Here is a 27952-nt window from a genome sequence, read left to right as displayed (position 1 = left end):
GCCAAGTTTGAAGATCTTTGCTCTAGTGCAACCTATCAACCTGGCCCTCACTCATACAGGTGGTAATCCTCAAGTTACGGCTGCAATTGAGCTCAAAATTCACGTTGTTAAGGGAGAAATTTGTTAAGTGAACTTTGTCCCATGTTACGACTTTTCCTTCCACGTTTGTTAAGGGAATCCCTGCACTTGTTAAATTAGTAATTGGGTGGTTAAGTAAATCTGGTGCCCCTGTCACAAGGTCATAAAAGGAGATTGCATGACTCCAGGACACTCTGATCGTCATAAATGTGAGTCAGTTGTCAGACATCCGAATGTAAACCGTCTGTCCAATGGGGATGCCTCAAGCTTCATTAAGTGTGAAAAGCGGTCATAAGTCATTTTTTTTCAGCGCCGTCGTAATTTCGAACGGTTGCTAAGCTTAACAACCATGGTCAAAAAGAGGTCATAAAATCAAGTGTGACTTACTTAACAGCTGCCTTCATCATCATCATCTTTTAACGACCCCATAATCCCTTGCAGGGTGCAGTCTAGGCAACTGAATGGAGTTGAGTGTTTACTGGCCGGATGCCCTTCCTGTCACCAATACGGAGCTATATTCAGCAGATATATTCTCATTGTGCCCAGAGACAGAAATATCCGCTTCTACTTAGGATCGAACTCACAGCCTCCTGATTGTGAGGCGAGAGCTCCACCTCTAGGCCACTCACTTAACAGCTACCTTGGTTAGCAATAAAAATTCTGGTGCTAGCTGTAGTTGTAAATTGAGGAATATCTGTGTGTGTCCAAGTAAGGACTGGAACTCCCAATCTCCCAGTTCCTCGTTCAGCACCTTCACAACTAGACCAATTTAAAGAGCTGAACAGAAACCTGAAACGAAGCTTTGGATCACCAAAAGGAGAGAAATAAGAACAGAAATGAACAGTTCCCAAAACTGCACGTTGATTGAAGTTATGGACCGATACAAATTTTCCACAAGAATAGTTTTATGGAGCTGGAAAGTACCAACTCTGGTTTTTTTATTCCCGCAGATGATCTGAGTAAAAGACAACCGACTGGGAAATAATCTTTTTTTTAAAAAAAAAATATTTATTGAATATTTACATTGTCTGACTCTCGGCAACTCCAGGGGTTCACAAATAAAGACACAGAAAAACAATCAAACGATACAATAGCACAACGAAGAAACAAAAGATGCAAAATGCAGGTAGCAACGAGAAGCATTGTAGCAACGAGAAGGATGTAGCAGAAGGGGGCTACATTTCCATCATAGGCCAAGGCCTGGGGGCCAAGTCTTCAAGGCCCTCCAAAGCATCAAGACAATGGGGGGGGGGGCTGGATCTCGGGGGGTGGGACTCATTCCAGAAGGTAAGTGCTGTGACAGAGATGGCCTGCTTCTGGGGTCCCAAAAGAGAGTATTGTTTAATCAAAGGAAGCTAAGAGCACTAGCACTTAGACTTATATATCGCTTCATGGTGCTTTACAGCCCTCTCTAAGCGGTTTTACAGAATCAGCCTCTTGCCTCCGACAATCTGGGTCCCTGTTTTACCGACCTTGGAAGGACGGAAGGCTGAGTCAACCTTGAACCTGGTGAGATTCGAACTGCCAAATTTGCAGGCAGCCGGCAGGTGTTGTGGTCCATCAGCAGCCTGCGGAGCTGGCAACAGAGTCAGACAGCGATGAGGCTGAGGAAGAACATGGGCCAGTCCTGGAGGCTGGGAAAGGCCTGGATGAAGGCTCTGCCTTGGAGGCAGAGGTGGGGCCAGGGCCATTGGGGAGTGATGTGCGGACTCCAGAGCCTCCAGAGGCTGACAGTAGTGAGGCAGAGGAACAGGAGGAGCTTGTTCCTAATGCATGCATGAGAAGAGCTGCCAGAAGGCAAGAGCAGCTCAAGCAAAGAGGATGACTCAGGAGTAGGGCCAAGAGATTAATGGCCCCTCCCATAAGGCTTAAAAGACCAGCAACGGCATTTGGGCTCTTTGCCGGAAAACAACATTGATAGCCTTGCTCCTTGTCTTGCTGCATTTAGTTCTTATCGGCATCTTATGCTTTTCAACTTTTGTCAAGAAAAGCCTTTGGCAGTTTGCCTAATTAGACCAAGGCTGGTGATAAGACTGAAGAATTGTGTTAGGAAGAATTTGCTTTGATTTAATTTGGATGACGCTGAGAATGAGTTAATTCTCAGCTGTTCTAATAAAGTCTGTTTGTTTTTGAACTGACTTGAGTTTACTACTACCTACCTGGGCCTGGGTCACAACAGCAGGCAGCAGAAGTAGCCTGCAGTACTGCACTCTAACCACTGCACCACCGTAGCTCAAGAGAGCTGTTGGATCAAAGTGGCTAGGTAGATATTATGGAAATACGGTGGGTCCTAGGCCTTGTAAGGCTTTATTGGTAGCCACCAGACTCCTGAATTGCACTGAGCACATGAGTGACCAGTGCAGCTCATGAAGCCGAAGTGTTTACACGGGCATACCAAGACGTATACATCCATCTGGTGCATTCTAGAAGAGGTGAAACTTTCGGGAAGTGTTCAAGGGCTGCCCCATACATAACAAGTTGCGGTAGTCAAGCCACCAGGCATCTAGGGTGACAAGATGACTGTCTGAGCTAAGCTGAGGCTCAAGGATAATGAAGAACAGATTGAGACTTTCTTCTGTGCGGTATCTTTTTACGGAATAGAAAAAAGAGATGATATCTCCAGTCTGCATTTTCTTGTTATGAGATTATACTTGCCTGATCCCTTCCATCCTTTTTTGAAGGTCTATTTCTGGTCTATCATCGCCCAGGATCTGTTGCCTTTCCGTGAGCAATTCTGATTTTCCTGAAGAAAACCCTTTCACCAAGAAATTTTGGATTTGCTCTTGGTAATGCATTGGTCTGATAAGGGGGCCCATCACTTACTGCTTTTTAGCTCTCCAAGGATTTCCAAAACTTTTTTATTTATTTATTTATTTATTTTTGTCCCAACAGTATACGTAAACATCGACATAAAACAATAAACACATCATAAAAGAAAAGAAGATATATATGAGCAAAAGTATGCATCAACTATATTAATTTGATATAACGAAAGGGAACAATAGGACAGGAACGGTAGGCACTTTTGTGCTCTTATGCACGCTCCTTACAGACCTCTTAGGAATGGGGTGAGGTCAATAGTAGATAGTCTTTGGTTAAAGCTTTGGGGATTTTGAGTTGAGACTATAGAGTTATATATATATAGAGAGAGTTATATAAACTTATGAGATCAATATATGTTTCTTGCCCAGGATCTTCCATAACACATCCACTTCTTTCTTTATAAAGCAAAGGGAAAAAGCGTGGATTATCTTTGATGGTGGATTATTTACCTCATGTCAAAGCTAGATGGCCATTAGGAGGAAGAGGAGACTGAGGGTCCCCAAACTGAGGAGAGGAACAAGGCTTTGGCCCGATTAGCCCTGATAAAGGTTTGACGAGCTCAGCATGTCTTCAGTCAACGCCAAGGAGCCATTGTTCAGTTCTGGCTGGACTCCTAGGAGCTTGCACATCAAAGGATAAATATGGATGCTGTCGAAAGGTTCCGCTAAATACCCCTTCTTGAAATCTGGACCGAAAGCTCTAAAGATGGTCTTCATGTCCATGGCTTCGTTGTCGAAACCGTGGTCCCCTTTGTTGATGTAGAGAATAAATCTCTGAGAAGGAAACGATTGAAAGAAGCCATCTCAATAACACAGCTATTTTAAAAGTAAAAGATTACTAAGTGCCACAGAACTATTTTAAAATCTGAGAAAAACATTAAAAATACCATCCTATCCTTTTCCCTCTCTTCCTCACTTCCTTCCCTCCTTCTTCCCTCCCTCCCTTCCTCTCTCCCTTCCTTTCTTCCTTCCCTCTCTCCCTTCCCTCCTTCTTCCCTCCCTCCCTTCCTCCATCCACCTCCTCCCTCCTCCCTCTCCTTCCTTCATCCCTCCCTTTCTTCCACTCTTTCTTCCTTCCTCTCCTTCCTTCCTTCCTCACTCCTTCTTCCTCCCTCACTTCCCTCCTCCACCCTTCCCTCCTCCACCTCCTCCTCCTCCTTCCTCCTCCTTTCCTTCCTCCTCCTCCTCCTCCCTTCCTTCCTTCCTTCCTTCCTTCCTCCTCCCTCCTCCTCCTCCCTCCCTCCCTCCCTCCCTCCTGCTTTTCACAAGGGCAAACCAATGGTTAGCAGAAGATAATCTGCAAGATCTAACTCTACACAGTCCCACTGACCAAATTCAGCAACCCTCTGGACTCGCTAGCGCAGCGGCCACTGCATGTCACTGTTGCTCTACTGAGAAACGGCCAAGGTGAAGAGCAAAGAGCCTCCTGCTTAAAAGCCATCTTAGGTGTAGCCCTGGAAATGCGAAGAGGGGCTTTCTGAGCCATGCGATGGGCAGTTGGCAAAGTGGGCTTGACAAGCCGATGGCATCTGGAGACCTTTTTCATTTCAGAATCCTCAAGCAGAAACTCACGCCTCTGCTCTCCCGTGTCATGCTCAGATCTTCTCCTTGCCATGCTCGCAATTCAGAAGTGGGGAAGAGATTTTACATGGAGGGTTAATCTATATACTCGCCCACTTATCTGAAACATTATAGGTTTCTCCAGCTTTGAGCAGGGGGCTGGACTAGAAGACCTCCGAGGTCCCTTCCAGCTCATTTGTTTTTATTCTAGTCTAAGATGCCACCGGCAAGCGCTGTGATCCACTGCAGTTTGCAGATTTCTGGTTGGTTTTTTTTTTAACTTTATTTTTTGTTTGTTTGTTTACATCTGCAAGAGCTGGCATGGTTATGGATGATAAGGACAGGGGAGCGCGTTTAGAAGGAAAGGTCACTGTCTGAAAGTGAGGAATTAAAAAGCCCATTATGCAACGGCCACCTTTCTGTGGGAAATTGCATTTTATTGTTTATTGATCGGCTGAGGATGTCAGTGCCTTCGGGGAGGGGAGGGAGGAATGTGAAATGCTAATAGCGGTTAATAGGCTAAGGAAAGAATGCTTTCAAACGAAAAGGGCTTGCATTGATTTCTCTTGCAACGAGAGTTAATGTATTAACATGACTTCAATATTAAGACCAGGAATATGTGACTTTTTTTTTTCAAAAGACCGGGGTGAACTTTTGGAATCTCAGAACTGAGATCAGAAGTGAGACTCTAGAAAAAAGTGCAGAGAAGAGCAACCAGGATGATGAGAGGACTGGAAACTAAAACATACGAAGAACAGTTGCAGGAGCTGGGCCTGGCTAGTCTAGTGAAGAGAAGGACCAGGGGAGAAATGATAGCAGTCTTCTAATATTTGAGGGGCTGCCATGGAGAGGAGGGGGGTCAAGCTGTTTTCCAAAGCACCCAAAGACCAGACAAGGAATAATGGATGGAAACTGATCAAGGAAGGTACTAATACCACTCTATATTAAAATCTTAGTAAGACCACACCTAGAATACTGCATCCAGTTTTGGTCACCATGCTGTAAAAAATTTTTTTGAGACTCTAGGAAAAGTGCAGAGAAGAGCAACCAAGATGATTAGGGGACTGGAGACTAAAACATATGAAGACCAGTTGTAGGAAGTGGGCATGGCTAGTCTAGTGAAGAGAAGGACCAGGGGAGGCATGATAAGCAGTCTTCCAATATTTGAAGGGATGACACAATGAAGAGGGAGTCAAGCTATTCTCCAAAGCACCTGAAGACCAGACAAGAAATAATGGATGGAAACTGAACAAAGAGAGATTCAACCTGGAAATAAGGAGAAATCCTCCAACAGTGAGAGCAATCAACCAATGGAACAGAAATTGCCTTCAGAAGTTGTGGGAGCTTCATCCCTGGAGGCTTTCAAGAAGAGACTGGACTTCCATCTGTCAGAAATGGGCTAGGGTCTCCTGCTTGGGCAGGAGGTTGGACTAGATGACCTACAAGGTCCCTTCCAACTCTGTTAATCTGTTAAGCATCAGTGCCCAAACACCAATTCACCCAACAATAAATAAGAAAAAAAAAATAGATGGGGTTGCTGCTTGCCGTGACCTCAAGTCTCCAAGGATGTTCTTCTATACCAGCTAAACTGATTTTTTCCCCCCTTTCCTGGTTAGTAGCCTTGCTTCCAAGCACAGGGCTTGCTTTTGCAACCCACTGTATTTCTCTTCTAAGAATGGCCTCTGGAGATGGTGGGATCTTAAGAGGAGACAGGCTTACATTCTTCAAAATAATGACAATGCCGCAGGCTGGAAACTGTTTCGCTTTACATTGGGAAGAGGAGGAGGAGGAGAGGAAGGAGATGGAGAAGAGAAACAAGGACTGGAAGAGAAGGAGGGGGAGAGAAAGGAGAAGGAGGAGAAGAGAAATGTAGGGGGTTGGAGAAGGAGAGGAAGCAGGAGAAAGAAGGAGAAGAGACAGAAGGACTGGAGGAGGAGGAGGAGAAGAGAAACAAGGATTGGAAAAGAAGGAGGGGGAGAGAAAGGAGAAGGATGAGAAGATAAATGTGGAGGATTGGAGGAAAAGGAGAGGAAGCAGGAGAAAGAAGGAGAAGAGAGAAGGACTGGAGGAGGAGGAGGAGAAGAGAAGGAGGAGAGAAACAAGAACTGGAAAAGAAGGAGAAGGAAAGAAAGAAAGGAGAAGAAGAGAAATGTGGAGAAGGAGAGGAAGCAGGAGGAAGAAGGAGAAGAGACAGATGGACTGGAGGAGCTGAGGAGGAGGAGGAGGAGAGAAACGAACTGGAAGAGAAGGAGGAGAAAAGGAAGGAGAAGAAGGAGAAGAGAAATGTGGAGGATTGGAGGAGGAGGAGGAGGAGAGGAGGAAGAGGAGGAGGAGGAGAAGGAGGAGGAGGAGAAGAAGAAGAAGAAGAAGAAGAAGAAGAAGAAGAAGAAGAAGAAGAAGAAGAAGAAGAAGAAGAAGAAGAAGAAGAAGAAGATCGTCAAAGGCAACAGATGACAGAGGTCAATGAGGAGATTATTTGATTGTATCTCAGACCTGATACAGTTATTAACCATCAGTTGGGAATTACTTAATTCTGAATTTTCTACCTCCAACAAGACACAGCTATGTGACCCACCATATCACTTTCTGATTCTGTCTGCAAAGTTTGAGAGTTGGAAAGCTTATGGATACTTAATTCTTCACAGAAGAACACAGCTCCCTAGCCAACTCACAGATCCCATCTCCTCCAATATTTTCTTTCCCAGGTGGCCAAGCCAAAGTCAAGAAGATGACAGCAAGCAGAACATGCCAAGAGTTGCACTCTCTGATTCAGGTCTCTTAATGACACCTTCAATGAGGTTTCTCATTCAGGAGCTCTGATGCCACCACCATCATCTCTTAAGATCTTGTCATCAGTAAGTTTGACCATTTAGCCATTGGTCTCTGAAGATGCATTTGCCTTTCCTGAATCTGAATTGCCCATCATCTGGTTTTAGCAATGACTACAGCAGCTCTAATTTTATGCAACGCTGGGGGAGGGGAAGAAATCAGTTACAGGTAATTCTTGACTTAAGACCACAATTCAGCCCCGAATTTATGTTGCTGAGTGAGAAATGGGTTACCACATTTTTTGGAGTATAAGACGCCCCTTAGTTTTTGGGGAGGAAAATAAGAAAAAAGCTGATTGGCAGGTGGATCGGCCTCCCGGAATACCCCCAATCAGCTGTTCCCAGAGGTGAATTTTAGCAACAGGTTCCTTGGTTGTGAGCTCTGTGCCTTGCCTTTTTTTTGCTTTTTTTTCAGCCTCTGAAACTTCTGAAACTCTGTTTCAGAAAAAACTTTTTTCTGCATCTGAAAGCCTCCAAAACAGCTTCAGAAAAAAAGCCTCTGAAGCTCTGTTTGGGGGCTTCTTTTCTGCAGTTCTATTTGGGGGCTTCTTTTCTGAAGTTCTGTTTGGAGGCTTTTTTCCTGAAACTCTGTTTGGAGGCTTTTTTTCTGAAGCTCTGTTTGGAGGCTTTTTTCTGAAGCTCTGTTTGGAGGCTTTTTTCTGAAGCTCTGTTTGGAGGCTTCTTTTTTGAAGCTCTGTTTGGAGGCTTTTTTTCTGAAGCTCTGTTTGCAGCTTTTTTTTTCTGAAGCTGAAACCTCCGTTTGAGAAGCTGGGCAGGGCTACATTCATAGTATAAGACGCACCCAGATTTTCACCCTCTTTTTTGGGGAAAAAGTTGCATCTTATACTCTGAAAAATACGGTAAGTGAGTTTCGTCCTGTTTTACGACTTTCCTCGCCGCAGTTTGTTAAGGGAATCCCTGCACTTGTTAAATCAGTAATACGGTTGTTAAGTGAATCTGATGTCCCTGTCAGAAGGTCGCGAAAGGGGATCACATGACTCCAGGACACTGCAATGGTCATAAATATGAGTCAGTTTGTCGAACATCCGCATGTAAAGCATGTGTCCATGGGGATGCTACAACGGTCACTGCAGAAGTTAAGTGAGTAACACAGTCGTTAAGTGAATCTGGCTTCCCCCTTGACTTTGCTCGTCAGAAGGTCACAAAAGGGGATCACGTGATCCCGAGAAACACTGCGACCGTCATAAATCTGAACCAGTGGTCAAGCGTCTGAATGTAAATCACGTGACCCTGGGGGTTATAAGTGTGAAAAACGATCATAAGACGTTTTTACTTGGGATACTAACCAGAACTTATAGTAAAGATATTCAGCATTTGATATTACACATAATTACGGCGGCAAGGATTGCCTGTGCACAGCTCTGGAAAAATGAAAAGATATCAACAGAAGAAGAAACAATCAAGAAAATTCTGGACTGTGCGGAGATGGATAAATTAACGAAAGAAATAAAGGAAAAGGAAGAGATAGAATTATCAAGTTTTGGAAGGCAATTTTCTTTTTGCTTCTTAACTGCCAAATATTTTAGCTGGGGAAGTTGGGAGGGGGTTGTTGTTGGAGCAGTAGAAAGTTAGTCATAACAACATTCCGTATTCAAGGACTTTTGCCTGCATCTGATGTAAACTTCCTGAAGACTGTATCCAATTGAGTGTGAAGAGTTGATTGGACAATGTGATGAACTTGTGGGTGTGGGGCAGGGCTGTGAACTGTCAACTGGGTGTGGAAAACCTGGAAGCTTTCAGATTTGGGTTTTCCCAGCTGTGCCAACATGACATCTCTAATAAATTGGAACTTTGAGGAACCTCAAGCCTCAGAGCTTTATTTTGTTGGGGGTGTTCCTTGGAACTCTGACATTAACCCGAAACTGACAAGAATGTTATCAAACATGGACCAAATGTTACGAGTGGTTGGAGAATAGGAAAATGAATAGAAAAAAAAGGATGGAGAAGAGAAGATAACAAATGTGTGAAATATTGTAAATAAATGAAACTAGATGCAAAGGGATGATAAAGTCAAAGATAGTAAAAAAGAAGGGGAAAAGAGAATGTATAAAGCGGAAAGTTGAAAAAAGAAATGTAAAAAGGAAACACAGACTATACGTTACGCATGTTTGTGTTGTGTTGTGTCATAATAAAACCAATACAAACTTTTTATAAAAAAAGAAAAGAAAAGAAAAATGATGATAAGTCACTTTTTTCAGTGACCTTGTAACTTTAAACCGAGAGAGGTGTGGCCGGCGTCACAGCAAGACGGATGCGAACCTCGGGAGCTCCCGGGGTGGGGGGAGCGACGAAAATCCTATCGTTAAGGGGGTCCATAACGGACCATAGCTGTCCTGCAGGGACAGCGAAGAAAGAAGGAGCCGCCAGAGTGAACAAGGAAGTTGCAAATTCCCTGCATCACCGGCCTTTGTCCTTCGACCCAGCGATGAGGACCGCAGCCATCACAAGCTGCCAAAGTTGGGACAGCCACATAAGAGCATGCAGGAGGTTGAAGCGGTGAAACTGGACAAGATATTGAAGCCAGGTGAGTGAACATCAACTCACGGAGAGCCATTTTAATTGATTTTTGCAATAAGCTTTTTAAAACCCTGAAATAGCGGCTAAATTGAAAAGGACTGTTGATATAATTGGAAGAAAGAAACGGAAACAGTAATTTCGAACCGTCACTAAATGAACTGATGTAAGTCCAGAATTACTTGTAATTCACATCCGATAGTTTTGCACGATTCCTCTCTGCTTTTTTTTTTTTAAAAAAATAAGCAAGTTCTTACCGACAATTACGCATCCTCCACCTCTGATTTCACACCAAACTTACCCCGTTGATCACGTAACCAGGATCCCCATAAAGCAGGATGGGCAACACTCGTTCGTGCTTGGCATAATGGAAATGTTCAGGAAACTCTTCCTTTTTGTAGACACGCAGATGTGGGTGAGCTTTTTTTAATTTCTGATAAATTTCTTCTTCTTTCCCTTTTTTGGGTAAAATCATCCCAAATCCTCCGTAATCAACGATGTCAAACTTCACAAGATCTTTGAATTTAATGGAATCTTTCAACAAGATCTCTTTGATCTCTGGTTCCTTTTTGACGGTGGTCATGCCATGGTCGGATGTAATGATGACATTGAGGGTATCTTTCAACCCGTGTTTTTCTATGGAAGTGAGGAGGTAGCCGAGAGTTCGGTCAATTTGTTGGATTATTTTTTTCCTAGCCTCGGTCTCGGGGCCAACATAATGTCCAGTATTGTCAGGTTCCCCGTAATAAAGGGTGACAAAATCAAAGTCTTCTTTAGCAAACCAGTTCATGACTATGTCGATGTTCTCTCTCCACTCGGTCTCATTTTTGTCGGGGTGATTGGAGGATTCTGCCAAAGATCTCGTGACCGACTGACCACTGTAGTTGGCGTTGCCCCCTGGATAGTGAAAAGAGGCAGTTTTTCTCCCCTAACCCAGAAAGGGAAGGGAAGAAGGGAAGGGAGGAAGGAAGGAAGGCAGAAGAGAAGGAAGGCAGAAGGAAGGAAGGAAAGAAGAGAGAAAGGAAGAAGGAAAGAAGGAAGGAAGGAAAAGAAGGAAGACAGAAGGTAGGAAGAAAAGAAGGAAAAATGAAGGAAGGAAGGAAAGAGAAAAAGGAAGGAAGGAAAGGAAGGAAGGCAGAAGAGAAGGAAGAAAAGTAAGGTAGGAAGAAAGGAAGGCAAAAGGAAGGAAGGAAGGAAGACAAGAAAAGGAAGATAGGAAGGAAGGAAGGAAGGGAAAAATGAAGGAAGGAAGGAAAGAGAAAAAGGGAAGGAAGGAAGGAAGGCAGAAGAGAAAAAAGGAAGAAGTAAGGTAGGAAGAAAGAAAGGAAAGAAAAGGAAGGGAGGGAGGGAGGAAAGAAGAGAAAGGAAGGAAGGAAGAAAAACAAGGAAGGAAGGAAGGAAAAAAGGAAGGAAGGGAAAGAAAAAAGGAAGGAAGGGAAGGGAAAGAAAGAAAGAAAAAGAAGAAGAAGGAATGACAGGAAGGAAGGGAAATAAAAAGAAATGGAGGAAGGAAGGGAAAGAAGAGAAAGAAAAAGAAAGAAAAAGAAAAGAAAATTAATGGCAAATTTGAAAATGTAACATTGGAATCATAAAGCCCATTGTAAATCTCATAAACAGACACTGTGGCCAACTTGATACTACAAATATTGATGGCTTATTTTTCTGTCATTTTTGTACTTTGGGAAAACTACTTTCTTTCCATTGCAAATCTTCACTATAAGACTGAAGGCATCCAGAACAAATAAGCAAAACACTCAAAAACATCTTACAATTAAATTTACGCTCATGGCCGCAAATTACTTCATGATTATCTGAGAACAAGTGCCATTAGAATAAGAGAATATTGTTTTCTTCGGAATACACGAGTCTAACCTGCAGACACATGAAACTCTAAGCAGAAATAATTTCTGTCTCCCCCAAATTATAGAGTTTTTAAAAATAGTACGAATAATATGAATTTCAAAATAGCCGTAGTCAGGTCTTCTTCTTCTTACCACTCATCTTGTTATTCTGCTGAATTTAATTTCTAAAGTGCTAAGCTGGGGCTGTAAAGTAATAATATTCTTACTGACATTTAATATACTGGGAAAAGGTCAGATTCAGTATAAAATCTAAGTTGACAAAAGCAGACAAATCTTGCAAAGGAATAAAAGAGGAATTTAAGTTCTTAATGTCAGAGCAAGAGTGATGTCCCACATATTTCAAAATATTGCTTTTTGCAGAGGACAAGCCTACATTTTCCCTTAGAAATAAAAGCCACTATATTCAGTGGCTCCAAATCCAGATGAACATTCATAAAGCCCTTGCTATTTGTGACTCAGAATAGAATAGAATAGAATAGAATAGAATAGAATAGAATAGAATAGAATAGAATAGAATAAATGAAATGAAATTAGGAAAGAATGGAATAGAATAGAATTCTTTATTGGCCAAGTGTGATTGGACACACAAGGAATTTGTACTGGAAATTTAAATTGAGTGCATTGGTTGCTATACATTTGGTCACAAAAGAGGATCACATGATCCTGGGACATTGCAACGGTCATAAATATGAGTCAGATGCCAAGCATCTGAATTTTGATCATGGGGATGCCACAATGGTCATTAAGTGTGAGAAATGGCCATAAATTCCTTTTTTTCAGTGCTGTTGTGACTTCGAACCATCACTAAATGAACCATTGTAAGTCAAGGACTACCTGTACATATTAATTTACTTTATTGTTGAAGAAAGAATTGGTTGAGTTATCAAGCTGGGCCATAAACCATAGTTGTCTTTTACAAGCTACGTATATTTATGCTTATATTATGTGCAATATAATATATTATATATTTAACAATTTAGCAACTATGGGTTGCTAAACTTGAACAAACCCACTTTGCAGCTTAGTGTATGTATCAACCTAGTCTGGTTTAGCATCAGAGGTGGGTTTCAGCAGGTTCTGGAGAACCGGTAGTGGAAATTTTGAGTAGTTCGGAGAACCTGTAGTAAAAATTCTGACTGGTCCTGGCCCCACCTATTCTCTGCTTCCCAAGACCCAGCTGATCGGGAGGAAATGGGGATTTTACAGTATCCTTCCCCTGTCACACCCCCATGCCACGCCCACCAAGCCATGCCACGCCCACCAAGCCAAACCCACAGAAGTGGTTATAAATTTTTTTGAAACCCACCACTGTGTTTAGCATGTTATTTGTGGCGGAACCTCCAGCTAAACCCTGGTATAGGGTTGGGCTAGAAGACCTCCAAGGTCCCTTCCAACTCTGTTATTCTGTTATTCTGCTAGAAAAGAGAGTGCAAGTAAAGAGACTGGGGAGGTTGGAATTCCTCTGGGAGACGAAGCAGTGGATGTCAGATCCTCTTGATCTGCCTGATCCCAAGAGAGTGCAGTTAGTCTAGTGAGATTCTTGTAAATAGGCGAGCAACACTAAAGAAGCTACTGTGATCAGCTCACGGTGTCGTTCTGGTTCCTTGTGCCGGACATTACGTGAACCAAAGGGTAGACTGTCCTCTATTTACAACCATGGTAGAGATAAACCAGGCTTCTCCAACTCGTGTTTTCCAAACGTGGTTGTTAAAGAAGACCCATCATTTTTGGCCAGTATGAGCAGAGTATTCCCAACTGGTTTTCCTAGTTGCAATGTTATGGCTGTGAAAGTTGGACCATAAGAAAGGATGAGCACCAAAGAATGGAGGCCTTTGAACTCTGGTGCTGGAGAAGACTCCTGCGAGTCCCTTGGACTGCAAGGCGAACAAACAATTCAGTCCTAGAGGAGATCAACCCTGACTGCTCTTTAGAAGGCCAGATCCTGAAGAGGAAACTCAAATACTTTGGCCACCTAATAAGAAGGAAGGACTCCCTGGAGAAGAACCTAATGCGGGGAACGATGGAGGGCAAAAGAAGAAGAAGGGGATGGCAGAGAATGAGGTGGCTGGATGGAGTCACTGAAGCAGTAAGCATGAGCTTAAATGGACTCCAGAAGATGGTAGAGGACACGAAGGCCTGGAGGAATGTTGTCCATGTGGGTGCGATGGGTCAGACACGAGTTCGCAACTAACAACAACAACAGTTGAGCAGAGATCTAGGTGTTGTGACCCAGGCCCAAGTAGGTAGTAGGAAATTCAGTCAGTGTAAAAACAAACTATTAAAACAGCTGAGAATTACTTCATTCTTAGCGTAGTCGAACTAAATTAAAGCAAATTCCTCCCAACACAATACCTGAGTCCTATCACAAACCTTGATCCAATTAGGCAAACTGCCAAAGGCCTTTCTTGGCAAAAATTTGGAAGATGCTGATACGAAACAAAGGCAACAAGACAAAGCTATTGTCAAGGTTCCAGAAAAACCTCTTCTGCATAAAAAAACCTCAGAAGCCATTGTCTTTCAGAGTTCTTTACTAGCATGAGGAAACTGGCACACGATGAGTGAAATTCCAAAACTGAACTTCCGGATTCTTTTCCCAGCTAACCCCTTTGTTGGTCACATGGTCCCACGTTCTCCCAGTTCATTCGAATATCTTCTCGCCACTCCTCCTGCAGATGTGAACACCATCCGACCTTGACCGCTTGAAGAATGTTACCATACCCCTCAACCCCCCTTCTTCCCCTCAGGGGAAAAATGTGGCAGCGTCTGGAACCCTAAAGTCTAGTATGGTTTCCAGGCCTGACAGCTATCAACATTGTTTTCCAGCAAAGAGTCCAAATGCCATTGCTGGTCTTTTAAGCCTTATGGGAGGTGCCAATCATCTCTTGGCCCTACTCCTGAGTCGTCCTCTTTGCTTGAGCTGCTCTTGTCTTCTGGCAGCTCTTCTCATGCATGCATTAGGAACAGGCTCCTCCTGTTCCTCTGCCTCACTACTGTCAGCCTCTGGTGGCTCTGGAGTCCGCACATCACTCCCCGATGTCCCTGGCCCCACCTCTGCCTCCGACGCAGAGCCCTCATCCGGGCCTTCCCCAGCCTCCAGGACTGGCCCATGCTCTTCCTCAGCCTCATCACTGTCTGAGTCCATTGTCAGCTCCACAGGCTGCTGGCAGACCACAACACTAGGTAGATAGCTGGATAGCGCCAGCGTGGGGAAAACTAACATATGAATAGTATAATTGAAGCAGGATCCAGAAGGACCCTACTGAAATCTGTGATCAGCTCTGCTAGTCAGTTACTTTCCAGGTTTATTGGTAGGATAAAATAGGTCAATCATTTCCATGGTGTACACAATTATGAGCTCGGAGGAGGAGGAGGAGGAGGGAGATATAAGCTTGAGTAATTATAGGATGAGATTCCCAACAGAAATGAGCAGAAGACAGCAACAACAGAGCTTTGTCCCCCGGCAGTATTTTTATGAGGTTGAAGAGATGTTATAGGACAAGAGTGGTCAGCCAACTGCTTCTTAAAACATTGACTTTCTCAGCACTAAAATGTCACCAGTTGGCAGGGATACTGATATCGTTGTAGAGGGCCATTAATATCTCTGGCGCCTTATAGACTTTTGCAGGGTGGAATAGATCCTTGTCGGCTCAATTATTCTTTTTTAAATTTAATTCTTTTTTTTTTTAAGGGTAGTCTGTTCCTTTTTTGGGGGGGACACGGTGGCTCAGTGGCTAAGTTTGTCGATCGAAAGGTCAGCAGTTCAGCGGTTCGAATCCCAAGTGCGTAACGGGGTGAGCTCCCGTGACCTGTCCCAGCTTCTGCCAACCTAGCAGTTCGAAAGCACGTTAAAAAAATGCAAGTCGAAAAATAGGGACCAACTTTGGTGGGAAAGGAACAGCATTCCGTGCACCTTTGGCATTGAGTCATGCCGGCCACATGACCACGGAGACGTCTTTGGACAGCGCTGGCTCTTCGGCTTTGAAACAGAGATGAGCACCGCCCCCTAGAGTCGGCAACGAGGGGAACCTTTACCTTTTATTTCCGGCCTCCGGAGGCTTCAGGGAGGCCTGTTAGGCCCAAACGGGGTGCAGGGGGAGTCGCATGCTCATGCACGGGGGGTGGTTCAGGGTGGTCAGGCATACATGTGCCAGGGTGGGGCACATGGGGGGGGTCATTGCCTTATAGGTGTGGGCACACATACGTATGCTATCACACATGCACATGCACTTTTGGCACCTGAGGAAAAAAAGGGTAGCCCTCACTGGTATAGGGTCTCCTTCTTGAACAGGGGATTGGACTAGAAGACCTCCAAGGTCCCTTCCAGGTCTTGTTATTCTGTATCCTTTGTCTGGGGTCTTTGGGGTTCCCTTTTTTCTCCTCCTTAGATTGATCAACCCGTTGAATTTCTGTTGAGTCAAAATCCGAGTCAGAGCGATTCCCTTCCTTTCGTAATTCCAACCGAACAATTTAATAAAACTCTCATACAACCTCATTACGTTGAAACCAGAGAGTATTTACTGTTCCTGCCTCCCTGTTTTATAAACATAATCAACTTTACTAGCAGCTATACACTTGCAATATGATCAGTTTTACTGGGAACATTATTTGCTTCCTTCCTTTTATTACAAAAATTCTTATTGTTCCTGAAAAGTTTTGCAGGGAGACAGCGGGTAGATTCCCCTTCCCCCCCCACCGCCACTTTTCTCTACCTCCCATCCTCATTCTTTGCACTGGATCCTTTGCTCATTCAAATTAAAGTGTTTTGCATCTCCCAGCTTTCGGCTACTCGCGATGAAGATGGTTTTCAATTTGACATAAGCTAGATTTAAGCTGCGTGAGCTTTTTAAAATTCTTGTTCCATGTGTCGTTTGGATTAACATCACCCTTTCCTCTGTGTGAGGGCAAAGAAATCACTGCCACATTCCCCGTTGCTAAGCGAAAGACTGTAAGCAATTGAAAAGAAGAAGATGGTGATCCTGTCCACTTTTTTACAAGGAAGGGGAGGAGGAGGAGAAGGAGAAGAAGGAGGAGGAGGAGGAGGAGATGGACATGATCCTGTCCACTTTTATACGAGAAGGAGGAGGAGGAGGAGGAGAAGGAGAAGGAGAAGAAGAAGACGATCCTCTCCACTGTTTTACAAGGAAGAGGAGGAGGAGGAGGAGAAGATGATGATCCTGTCCACTTTTTTACAAGGAAGGGGAGGAGGAGAAGAAGGAGGAGGAGGAGGAGATGGAGATGATCCTGTCCACTTTTATATGAGAAGGAGGAGGAGGAGAAGGAGAAGGAGAAGAAGAAAAAGAAGATGATCCTCTCCACTGTTTTACAAGGAAGAGGAGGAGGAGGAGGAGAAGATGATGATCCTGTCCACTTTTTTACAAGGAGGAGGAGGAGGAGATGATCCTGTCCACTTTTTTACAAGGAAAAGAAGGAGGAGGAGAAGATGATGATGATGATCCTGTCCACTTTTATACGAGGAGGAGGAGGAGGAGAAGAAGAAGAAGAAAAAGAAGATGATCCTCTCCACTGTTTTACAAGGAAGAGGAGGAGGAGAAGATGATGATCCTGTCCACTTTTATATGAGGAGGAGGAGGAGGAGGAGATGATCCTGTCCATTTTTTTACAGGGAAGAGGAGGAGGAGGAGAAGAAGGAGAGGATGATCCTATCCACTTTTATACGAGGAGGAGGAGGAGGAGAAGGAGAAGAAGAAGAAGAAAAAGAAGATGATCCTGTCCACTGTTTTACAAAGAAGAGGAGGAGGAGAAGAAGAAGGAGATGATGATCCTATCCACTTTTATACGAGGAGGAGGAGGAGGAGAAGAAGAAAAAGAAGATGATCCTCTCCACTGTTTTACAAGGAAGAGGAGAAGGAGGAGAAGGAGAAGATGATGATCCTGTCCACTTTTTTATGAGGCGGAGCAGGAGGAGGAGGAGGAGGAGGAGGAGGAGGAGGAGGAGGAGGAGGAGGAGGAGGAAGAAGAAGAAGAAGAAGAAGAAGAAGAGGAAGAGGAAGAGGAAGAGGAAGAGGAAGAGGAAGAGGAAGAGGAAGAGGAAGAGGAAGAGGAAGAGGAAGAGGAAGAGGAAGAGGAAGAGGAAGAGGAAGAAGAGGAAGAGGAAGAAGAAGATCCTGTCCACTTTTTTACGAGGAAGAGGAGGAGGAGGAGGAGGAGGAGGAGAAGAAGGAGAAATAATAAACCATATTGTTTTGCTGGAGTTTTTCAAGGCTGCCACTATATCTGATGGCCCACTTAGCTTAGTGCTAAAGACTGCGTTAATATGCTTTCTGAGGAATATTGTCTGCTCCGAAAAATGATAGAGAATGCATTACTGGAAAATCAAATGAAATAAAACCATATTTATTCCATTTAATTGTTCAAAGTAACATTGGGTGACATCCGACTCCGCTGTTCAACTCTAAATTGAACACAGTCTGGCAGAGTTAAATATGAAAACAGCCAAGCTAAGGGAGGAGACTTTAGGTGATTTCTCAGAGTTCAGATAACAAATAAATGCAATTCACAGAATAAAAGAATGACAGAGTTGGAAGGGAGCTTGGAGGTCTTCTAGTCCAACCCCTTGCTCAGGCAGGAAGCCCCCCCATACCATTTCAGACAAGCAGTTGTCCTATCTCTTGTTAAAAACTTAAAAACGAAATCTCATTTCCCTCACCTGTCTATAACAGGTTAGCAATAGCAATGGCAAAAATTGGATTCCTTACAACCTCTGCTTACACTGAGTGTTTGACTTGGGCCATAACGCACAGAATATAGAATAACAAAGTTGGAAGGGACCTTGGAGGTTTATTTATTTTATTTATTTAAATTTTTATACCGCCCTTCTCCCGAAGGACTCAGGGCGGTGTACAGCCACAGTTAAAACAATTTAAATATACAAAATTAAAATATCAATTTAAAATACATATTCAATAATGGCCAAATTAAAACCGTCAACCTAAAATACCCCATATAAAATTACAAAAAATTTAAAATTTGAAAATTTAAAAATCAAGCCAGTCCCGCTTGGATAAATAAATAGGTTTTTAATTCCCGGCGAAAGGTCCGAAGGTCAGATAATTGGCGCAAACCAATTCGGAAGTTCGTTCCAGAGGGTAGGTGCTCCAACAGAGAAGGCCCTTCCCCTGGGGGCTGCCAGCCGGCATTGCTTGGTGGACAGCACCCTGAGAAGACCTTCTCTGTGAGAGCGTACGGGTCGGTGGGAGGCATAAGGTAACAGCAGGCGGTCCCGTAAGTACCCGGGCCCTAAGCCATGGAGCGCTTTAAAGGTGGTAACCAGAACCTTGAAGCGCACCCGAAAGACCACAGGTAGCCAGCCAGTGGTGTTACCCGGGAGCAACGTGGAACTCCCTCAATCACCCGCGCAACTGCATTCTGGACTAACTGGAGTCTCCGAGTGCACTTCAGGGGTAGCCCCATGTAGAGAGCATTGCAATAATCCAGACGAGAAGTGACGAGAGCATGAGTGACCGTGCATAAGGCATCCCGGTCCAGAAAGGGGCGCAACTGGCGAACCAGGCGAACCTGGTAAAAGGCTCTCCTGGAGACGGACGCCAAATGATCTTCAAACGACAGCCGTCCATCCAGGAGAACACCCAAGTTGCGCACCCTTTCTGATGGGGCCAGTGACTCGCCCCCAATAGTCAGCTGCGGTTGCAGCTGACTGTACCGGGGTGCCGGCATCCACAGCCACTCCGTCTTGGATGGATTGAATCTGAGTCTGTTTCTCCCCATCCAGACCCGGAGGTTTTCTAATCCAACCCCCTGCTCAAGCAGGAGACCCTATGCCATTTCAGACCAATGGTTATCCAGTCTGTTTTTGAAAGCCTCCAGTGATGGACCACCCATAACTTCTGAAGGCAAGCTCTTCCACTGGTTGACTACTCTCAGTGTCAGGAAATTTCATCTTAGTTCTAGGCTCCTTCTCTCCTTGATTAGTTTCCATCCATTGCTTTTTGTCCTTCTTCAAGGTACTTTGGAGAATAGGTTGATCCCCTCTTCTTTGTGGCAGCCCCTTAGATATTGGAGCACTGCTATCCTGTCACCCCCATTTCTTCTTTTCATTAAACTAGACATACCCAATTCCAGCAACTGTTCTTTATATGTTTTAGCAATAGTAAGAGCATTTAGACTTATATACTGCTTTACAGTGCTTTACAGCCCTTTCTAAGTGGTTTACAGAGTCTGCACAATCTTGGGAGCCTATTTAAAGCAGTTTAGAAGTATCTTCCAAATGGCTTGCAAGCTGACCTACTGTGTGTATGTTTGTGTAAATCAACTATCTTCTAAAAAACAGAGGAACACAGCACATCCTAGCAATACTGAAGCTATATTCAGCTAAGGCTTGCACACAACTAATTTTTTTTTTTTTGGTGCCTAGCTAGTTACCTGATACTTCCTGTCTACTCATGAATATGGTTTAGGACAATCTCACAAATAGCAATAGCACTTAGACTTCTATACCGCTTCACAGTGCTTTCCAGCCCTCTCTAAGCGGTTTACAGAGTCAGCCTATTTGCCCCCAACAATCTGGGTCCTCATTTTACCCACCTCAGAAGGATGGAAGTCTGAGTCAACCTTGAGCCTGGTGAGATTTGAACTGCCAATTTTTTTAAAAAATTTGCATTTATATCCCGCCCTTCTCCGAAGACTCAGGGCGGCTTACACTATGTCAAGCAATAGTCTTCATCCATTTGTATATTATACAAAGTCAACTTATTGCCCCCAACAATCTGGGTCCTCATTTTACCTACCTTATAAAGGATGGAAGGCTGAGTCAACCTTGGGCCTGGTGGGACTTGAACCTGCAGTAATTGCAAGCAGCTGATGTTAATAACAGACTGCATTAGCCTGTTGAGCCACCAGAGGCCCTAATTTGCAGTCAGCTGGCAGTCAGCAGAAGTCGCCTGCAGTACTGCACTCTAACCACTGTGGCTCACTGGGGCCTCCCGTCCCCTAATCATTTTTAATGAACCAAGCAGATGCAAGAAATGACCTCAAAGAAATGGGGGGGGGGGCAACTACGAAGTACTGTGTAGCCCCACATAAACCCTAAGACTGGACGCATTGCATTAAAATGTGTAGCTTAATTTTGTTTTGTTTCAAGCCATAGTGGTTTGTGGAATGTGGTTGATGCTTCAGTTGGTTGGATGAAGCATGGAGCTGTGCTGAGCACACGCCATAGCTTAAGATTGTGATTCCCAACCTTGGTATATTTAAGGTAGATAGACTTCAACTCCCAGAATTCCCCAGCCATGATAGAAATCAAGCCATGATAACCATTGGATCCATTACCTGATTTTGAGCTGTGATCCAGAGGGGAAGAACTCCGTTGTCCCACCATTCGGTCTTGTTCTGGGTTTCTTTAAAGCCGTACTTCCGTAGAGTTTCCGGGTTGAACATCATATTATGGATGACTCCATGATCTTCAATCCAGCGACCTGGAAAGATAAGATGAGGGGGAAATGAAAAGTGGCCAAGGGCAGGTTTTCTAGGAGTCCTGCAGCCGTCGTCCACTCTATAGCTATGCAAAGACATTGTGCATCTTCTTAAAAGCGTGGCTGAAGAAGCGAGGCTTTAAGTTGAAGGCAGAGGAAAAGGAAGCTGTCCAGGTTTGTTTGAGCCTAGAGAAATGGGACAGGGAACAGAAAGTTTGCCCTTTAGAAAGAGAGAGAAAACCTCCATAGTTCAGGTCAGGAGTAGGCAACCTTAAACACTCAAAAGAGCCACAAAGGGCCTAACCAGAAGCCCCTTGTTCAGTTCTGGAGCTGACCACAAGTCAGGTTCCCCCACCATAGAGTCTCCTCCTAGCACGGCGTCCTTTTTCCTCTACCTATCCTAATTGAAAGCCCTATCAATTGTGGAGCCAACTGGCGACAGGAAGCTGTAGCAGAGGGATAAAAGAGCCACATATGGCTCCAGAGCCACGGGCTGCTAACCCCTGGTCCAGGGGCATCTTCAGAACTGAGGAATCCTATGGACTTCTACCTTGTCCTTCAGAATTTCCAGCTTGCTCTTCATCCTTGGGCTCCAGAAATTCTTTCTTCAGCTGAAACTTGGAAGCAGCTGCCATTAGAACTCAACTGTCTTTGTCATCAGGGGGAGGTGGGGTGGGGGAGAAGACAAGAAAGCCTGAACAGATACTGCTGCCTGGTGAGCAGATGTTTACTCATCAATGAATGGGAAAAGCACTCATCTCCTCTAAGCAATTGGGAACAAAAGGAGAATTTCTTCTCCAGAGACTATTTTCCAGCATCTGTTGCTTGTGTTGATTATGAGGGAAGGGAGCCAAGACAAGTAACAGAGGGACAACCCGACATCAATGTCTTCTGCATTAAGCCTTCTTGGGGGCCTACTTAAAGCAGTTTAGAAGTATCTTCCAAATGGCTTGCAAGCCGACCTACTGTGTGTATGTTTGTGTAAGTCAACTATCTTCTAAAAACAGAGGAACACAGCACAGCTCAGCAACACTGAAGCTATATTCAGCTAAGGCTTGCACACAACTAATTTTTTTTTTGGTGCCCAGCTAGGTACCTGATGCCTCCTGTCTACTCATGAATATGGCTTAGGACAATCTCACAAATAGCAATAGCACTTAGACTTCTATACCGCTTCACAGTGCTTTCCAGCCCTCTCTAAGCGGTTTACAGAGTCAGCTTATCGCCCCCAACAATCTGAGTCCTCATTTCACCCACCTCGGAAGGATGGTAGGTTGAGTCAACCTTGAGCCTGGTGAGATTCAAACTGCCAAATTGCAGCCAGCCGGCAGAAGTCACCTGCAGTACTGCATTGTAACCACTGCGCCACTGCCAGGGGTGGGTTCTATTTACGTTTACTACTGGTTCGCAGCGGGATCACACGCATGCTTGCTTCTGCGCAGGGTCAGTTGGCAGATCCTACCCCCGGTTTTACTACCGGTTCACAAGAACCGTTCTGAACTGGGGCAACTCACCACTGGCCACCACATCTCATCATCTATCTTCTAAAGAACAGAGGAACACAGAACAAAAAAAGTCAACCTCTTGGTTTTTTCCAGGGAGGCATTCCTAACGATGGGTAACTTATGAGTATGCACTCTGTGCATTTAAACAACAAATCAAAAATCTGGGCGCTGAACAGACCAATCAAATCTTTATTGTGGTCATAACCAGTCTACTCAACAGCAGTTTGTCTACAGGGGTACCTTGGTACTCAATAGCTTTGAAACTCACTGAATTTGGTAGTCAACACATTTTGATGTGAAAATTTTATCTCGGTATTCATTGTTTGTTCAGTACTCAACATACAAGCTAGAACAGGTTGGTATCGGCTGCCCTGTTACTCATTATATTATTCCTTATGGGAAAAAATTGTTTAGTTCACATCATTTTTGGTTCTTTTAGTTCTCCTGGAACTAATTAACAATGAGTACAGTAAATCACAGCATTCATTCATTCGTTCATTCGTTCTTTCGTTCTTTTCTTCTTTTGGTCATTTGTTTGTTTGTTTCTTCATTCATTTGTTTGTTCATTCATTCGTTCATTTGTTCATTCGTTCGTTCATTCATTCATTCATTTGTTTGTTCGTTTACTTGTTCATTTGTTCATTCATTTGTTCGTTCATTCATTCATTCGTTCATTTGTTTGTTCATTTGTTCATTTATTCATTCGTTCGTTCATTCGTTCATTCATTCCATTATTGCTCAATGTTTAGAGTGATTTAGATTATTCTGTTTTGTTACTAAGATATAAAGTGATTTTTGGGTTGGGCAAACATGTGAACGTCTGAAATTCCACAGGGCCTTCCCTCCCCACCCTCGCCAAGAAAGAAAAATGCTTGCTAACCTCAACTTTATTTTAACCTCACTAAATTATACCCTAGAATTAATTAGGTGCAAACGTTGCCCTTTCTAACCAATCACATTCAAATACTAATTAAATCATTATCTTAGTAATGCATTTACTTTATGGGAAATTCTTTCTAATGAGGAATATTAATTAAAACCCGTTGAATGACTTATAAGCATATAAGCATATCGTCTGTCTGCTTTAATTAATTTCCAGTAAATAATGAGCACATATAAACATGTAATTCCATTACGGATTTTTTTTTAGAGCTGTCTTGAACTTAGTCGGCCTTAAAGGAAAAAAAAAATCTAAATTTTTCGCAACTTGTCTCTAAGGAAAATATGAAAAATGATTTGTTTTTACTATAAACTTTTATAGAAAGAACAAATGTTCTACTTTTTGTTGGCTATAATAATTAAGCTGGTTTCACATATTATATTAATGTGTAGGATGCACTTTCATGGTTTTGGCTTAGCGTATTATATCAGCCCTAAAAGGTGGACCCAAAGAAGGAATTAACTCCATAGGAATACTTTAATTGGGATTAATATCCTTTTACCTCCTTTTATCGGTCCACAATAGAAAGGGTCCTCACTTATTGCATCACAGTATGGCATGCCGGTCTGACAGCCGCGGATAGAAAAACATTACAGAGGGTGGTGAGGACAGCACAAAACATCGTGGGCTGTCCCCTGATACCATTAGGTGAGATCACTAGGGCTGGTTGCCTTAGAAGGGTGAGGAAGATCCTCAGGGACAACTCTCCCCCTGGTCACCACTTCTTTACCCTCCTACCATCAGGAAGGAGATACAGAAGCATACCCAGCCACACAAACAGGCTGAAGAACAGTTTTTATCCACGGGCTGTCAGTCTCCTGAATGCAAAATAACATCATAACTACGTAGTATGATGGACTTGCAGGGCCGGCACAACGTGTAACATGTTCACCCTGGTGCAATAGGACTGGATGTTTTGTTAATATGATTTATTGGGTTAGGGATTTTCTGTCTTCACTGTGAGTTGTATTGTTTTGGGGGTGTGTGCACTGAGGGAGCTCCACCAATCTCATTGTACCTATGTTGTGCACTGACAATAAAGATTTGAAATTAATAGAAGAACAGAATGTTGCAAATCTGATTGTGATGCACTTCTTCCTTCTTTATATAATGCAATTAATTAGATGTCTACTTGAGCCGCTTCCAAATGTTATCTCATTTTTCTAGAATTAAAAAAAACAAACCACTACTTTCTTTTTTTTACATAGGAAGCAGTTTTTACACATTTCTCATCAAGGCCATCTTTCTTACTCTCTACATGGGCTGGTAAAAAGCTGGAGTTGTGTTTTTTTTAAAGAACTTAATCTGCAGATTGATTAAATGATGATCCTTCCTTCCTTCTGGATTGATTGAAGAGCTGTGGTGGCACAGTGGTTAGAATGCAGTACTGCAGTTAATTCTGCTGCCTGCCGGCTGCCTGCAATTTAACAGATCGAATCTCACCAGGCTCAAGGTTGACTCAGCCTTCCACCCTTCCGAGGTGGGTGAAACGAGGACCCAGATTGTTTGGGGCAAGAGGCTGACTCTGTAAACTGCTTAGAGAGAGCTGGAAAGAACTGTGAAGAGTAGATAAGTCTAAGTGCTATTGGGAAGGAAGGAAGGAAAGGAAGGAAGGAAAGGAAGGAAGGAAGGAAGGAAGGAAGGAAGGAAGGAAGGAAGGAAGGAAGGAAGGAGCTGTGGTGGTGCAGTGGTTAGAGTGCAGTACTGCAGGCTACTTCTGCTGACTGACTGCAGTTTGGCAGTTCAAATCTCACCAGGCTCAAGGTTGATTCAGCCTTGCATCCTTCCGAGGTGGGTAAAATGAGGACCCAGATTGTTTGGGGCAATAGGCTGACTCTGTAAATTACTCAGAGAGGTCTGTAAAGCACTGTAAAGCAGTATATAAGTGCTATTGCTATCAGCCCCACTAGGTAGACCAGACCTGAAAATCAACTGTACAGGATGGCTAAAACTGCTTTTATTGATATCAGCTACAGCAGCAGAATTTTGCAAGCCCGATTGTGCCATACCTCCTTAGTTAAGTCCTTGATCCTGACCAAATGTGATGGTTTTTATAAACATCCCTTCAGATTTCAGAACCTGAAGAAGAATTTTGCAAGTGTGATTATGTTGTCTCTCCCCCCCCCGCTGCTTATAATTCTGTGAATTAGAGGGAGTGTTGAGGGTCTTGGACCAGAGGGACCCAACTTCTATTCTCATTACAGAGATCCTCAGGAGACTTGAATAAGCCACACTCTCCATGCTGAATATCCTTCCTAGAATTCGCTCATCTGTCATGTTGATCTCCGGGATGTAAAGTGGGGTACAAAATCATTGTCATAGTGTTCTAAGGAATGTTCCCTGGAAAATAGGTGTCTAAGCATCTTCCAAATAGTATCCGTTGGTCGTGGAGGTAAGATACGTTTCACCCCTCATTGCTTTGCAAATAGAACTCACATATCTCCATCCATGTCATTTTCCTCACTCTTACAACAGGCTAGCAATGGAAATTGAAATTGAAATCCACAAGTCTTAAAGTTGCCAAGGTTGGAGACCCCTGTTCTAGGGAACGTTCTCCAGAAAATAGGTAAAGGTAAAGGTTCCCCTCGCACATACGTGCTAGTCGTTCCTGACTCTAGGGGGCGGTGCTCATCTCCATTTCAAAGCCGAAGAGCCAGCGCTGTCTGAAGACATCTCTGTGGTCATGTGGCCGGCATGACTCAACGCCAAAGGCGCACGGAACACTGTTACCTTCCCACCAAAAGTGGTCCCTATTTTTTCTACTTGCATTTTTACGTACTTTTGAAACTGCTAGGTTGGCAGAAGCTGGGACAAGTAACAGGAGCTCACCCTGTTACAGGGCAGCACTAGGAATTCGAACCTCCGAGCTGCCGACCTTTTGATCGACAAGTTCAACGTCATAGCCTCTGAGCCACCGCGTCCCTCTTTGAAAGGATAGATGCATCTTATTCTCCATCAGCAACTCTCTTAAAACAAAAGGTAAAGGTTCCCCTCGCACATATGTGCTAGTAGTTCCTGACTCTAGGGTGCGGTGCTCATCTCTGTTTCAAGGCCAAAGAGCCAGCGCTGTCCAAAGACGTCTCCGTGGTCATGTGGTTGGCATGACTCAATGCCAAAGGCGCACGGAACGCTGTTCCCTTCCCACCAAAGGTGGTCCCTATTTTTCTACTTGCATTTTTTTAGGTGCTTTCAAACTGCTAGGTTGGCAGGAGCTGGGACAAGTCACGGGAACTCACCCCGTGACGCGGCACTCAGGATTTGAACCGCTGAACTGTCCACCTTTTCGATAGACAAGCTCAGCGTCTTAGCCCCCGAGCCACCGTGTCCCTTTTAAAGAAAAATAAAATAAACATTAAAGAAAAGAGGTAGGACTGGAAAAAAAAAATACAGGATGCCCTTACCGGTGATAATGGTGAAATGCGAAGGCGAAGTCATGGTCACAAAGGGAGGTGTGACGTATTTTGCTTTCACTCCTTCTTTAGCCAAGTAATCCATGTGTGGAGTATCGACATCCTGATCGTAATTCCATCGGAAGCCATCAAAGGAAATCAGGAGGAGCTTGTGGACGCCTGCTGTCTTCTCCTTCTGGACAGCTGGATAGCAGACCACACCAGCTAGAAGGATCAAATTGAGAGCCAGAATGTTTTGTGTCTTCATTGTGTTGCTCTGGCTTGCAGTTGCAAGAAGGTCTTTCTTCAGTCGTCCTCCTGCTTTTTCTACTCTTGGAGGGTTGTAAAAGCTGAATTTTTTTATCAGAGCAAAGCTCAGCCTAGATAAGATTAGCCATTGCTGTGTCAACCATCTTGCTGATACGGCAGGAGGAGGAAGAGGGAGCCAAGTGTTAATTAAATATGCCTGTCTTTTTAAGATTTTACAGATTGGCGCAATGGGGAATAAAAGGTGGAAGGAAAATGATATTATTTGTTGATGCTGAACATTTGGGATGCAACCATTCGGTGATTAATTATTTGAGGTGATGGTGATGCAGTTAAGCCAAAAAGTAGCTCTGATTCATTGGATGGTACACTTTGTAATCATAATCATAATAAAAAGAAATTGGAAAGAGTGATTTGATTAGAATTCAATGTATAATCGCCAATAAGGCAATTATACATACGATTACCTTTCCTTTCCTTTCCTTTCCTTCCCTTCCCTTCCCTTCCCCTCCCTCCTCTCCTCTCCTCTCCTCTCCTCTCCTCTCCTCTCCTCTCCTCTCCTTTCCTTTCCTTCCTTCCCTTCCCTTCCCTTCCCTTCCCTGTTTTTGAATGTCTCTTTAAAAAAATATTTTAAAAAGGGACATTCTTTTTATAAAAATATTCAACTATAGGAATGGATGGCTATAATAAATTTAAATTTCAGCTACTGATAGCAAT

At 43.7% G+C, this 27952-nt stretch overlaps 1 protein-coding gene and 1 long non-coding RNA gene across 2 annotated transcripts in view; one reads left to right on the top strand and one right to left on the bottom strand.

Moving 5' to 3' along the window:
• The window catches only part of LOC131185033 (uncharacterized), a 28598-nt gene extending 1415 nt beyond the window's left edge, over window positions 1-27183 (top strand). The window contains exons 2-3 of the long non-coding RNA XR_009152080.1: window positions 25784-25971; window positions 27062-27183. This is a non-coding gene — a long non-coding RNA (uncharacterized LOC131185033). The remainder of the gene's footprint in view (window positions 1-25783; window positions 25972-27061) is intronic.
• Window positions 3329-27737, bottom strand: LOC131185031 (ectonucleotide pyrophosphatase/phosphodiesterase family member 7-like). Its single transcript, XM_058157089.1, has 4 exons — window positions 26981-27737; window positions 20992-21137; window positions 10125-10751; window positions 3329-3674 (listed from the first exon to the last, which is right to left on the bottom strand). The coding sequence occupies exons 1-4, from the start codon at window positions 27234-27236 to the stop codon at window positions 3435-3437; spliced, it is 1269 nt and encodes a 422-aa protein (XP_058013072.1). The 5' UTR covers window positions 27237-27737; the 3' UTR covers window positions 3329-3434.
• Window positions 27738-27952: the final 215 nt, after the last annotated feature.

This window comes from Ahaetulla prasina, chromosome 14, assembly GCF_028640845.1.
Source record: "Ahaetulla prasina isolate Xishuangbanna chromosome 14, ASM2864084v1, whole genome shotgun sequence".
Lineage (NCBI taxonomy): Eukaryota > Metazoa > Chordata > Lepidosauria > Squamata > Colubridae > Ahaetulla > Ahaetulla prasina.
The sequence above is the reverse complement of the archived record's forward strand: the minus strand, read 5'-3'. Positions and strand labels throughout refer to the sequence as shown.

What these genes read in the sequence shown, in the direction of transcription:
- LOC131185031 (XM_058157089.1), bottom strand. Translation starts at nt 27,236, where the DNA reads ATGAAGACACAAAACATTCTGGCTCTCAATTTGATCCTTCTAGCTGGT. An exon ending in GCATTTCACCATTATCACCG is followed by an intron (nt 21,138 to 26,980) that starts GTAAGGGCATCC and finishes TTATCTTTCCAG; the next exon opens with GTCGCTGGATTGAAGATCAT. An exon ending in GGATCACAGCTCAAAATCAG is followed by an intron (nt 10,752 to 20,991) that starts GTAATGGATCCA and finishes TTTCTGGGTTAG; the next exon opens with GGGAGAAAAACTGCCTCTTT.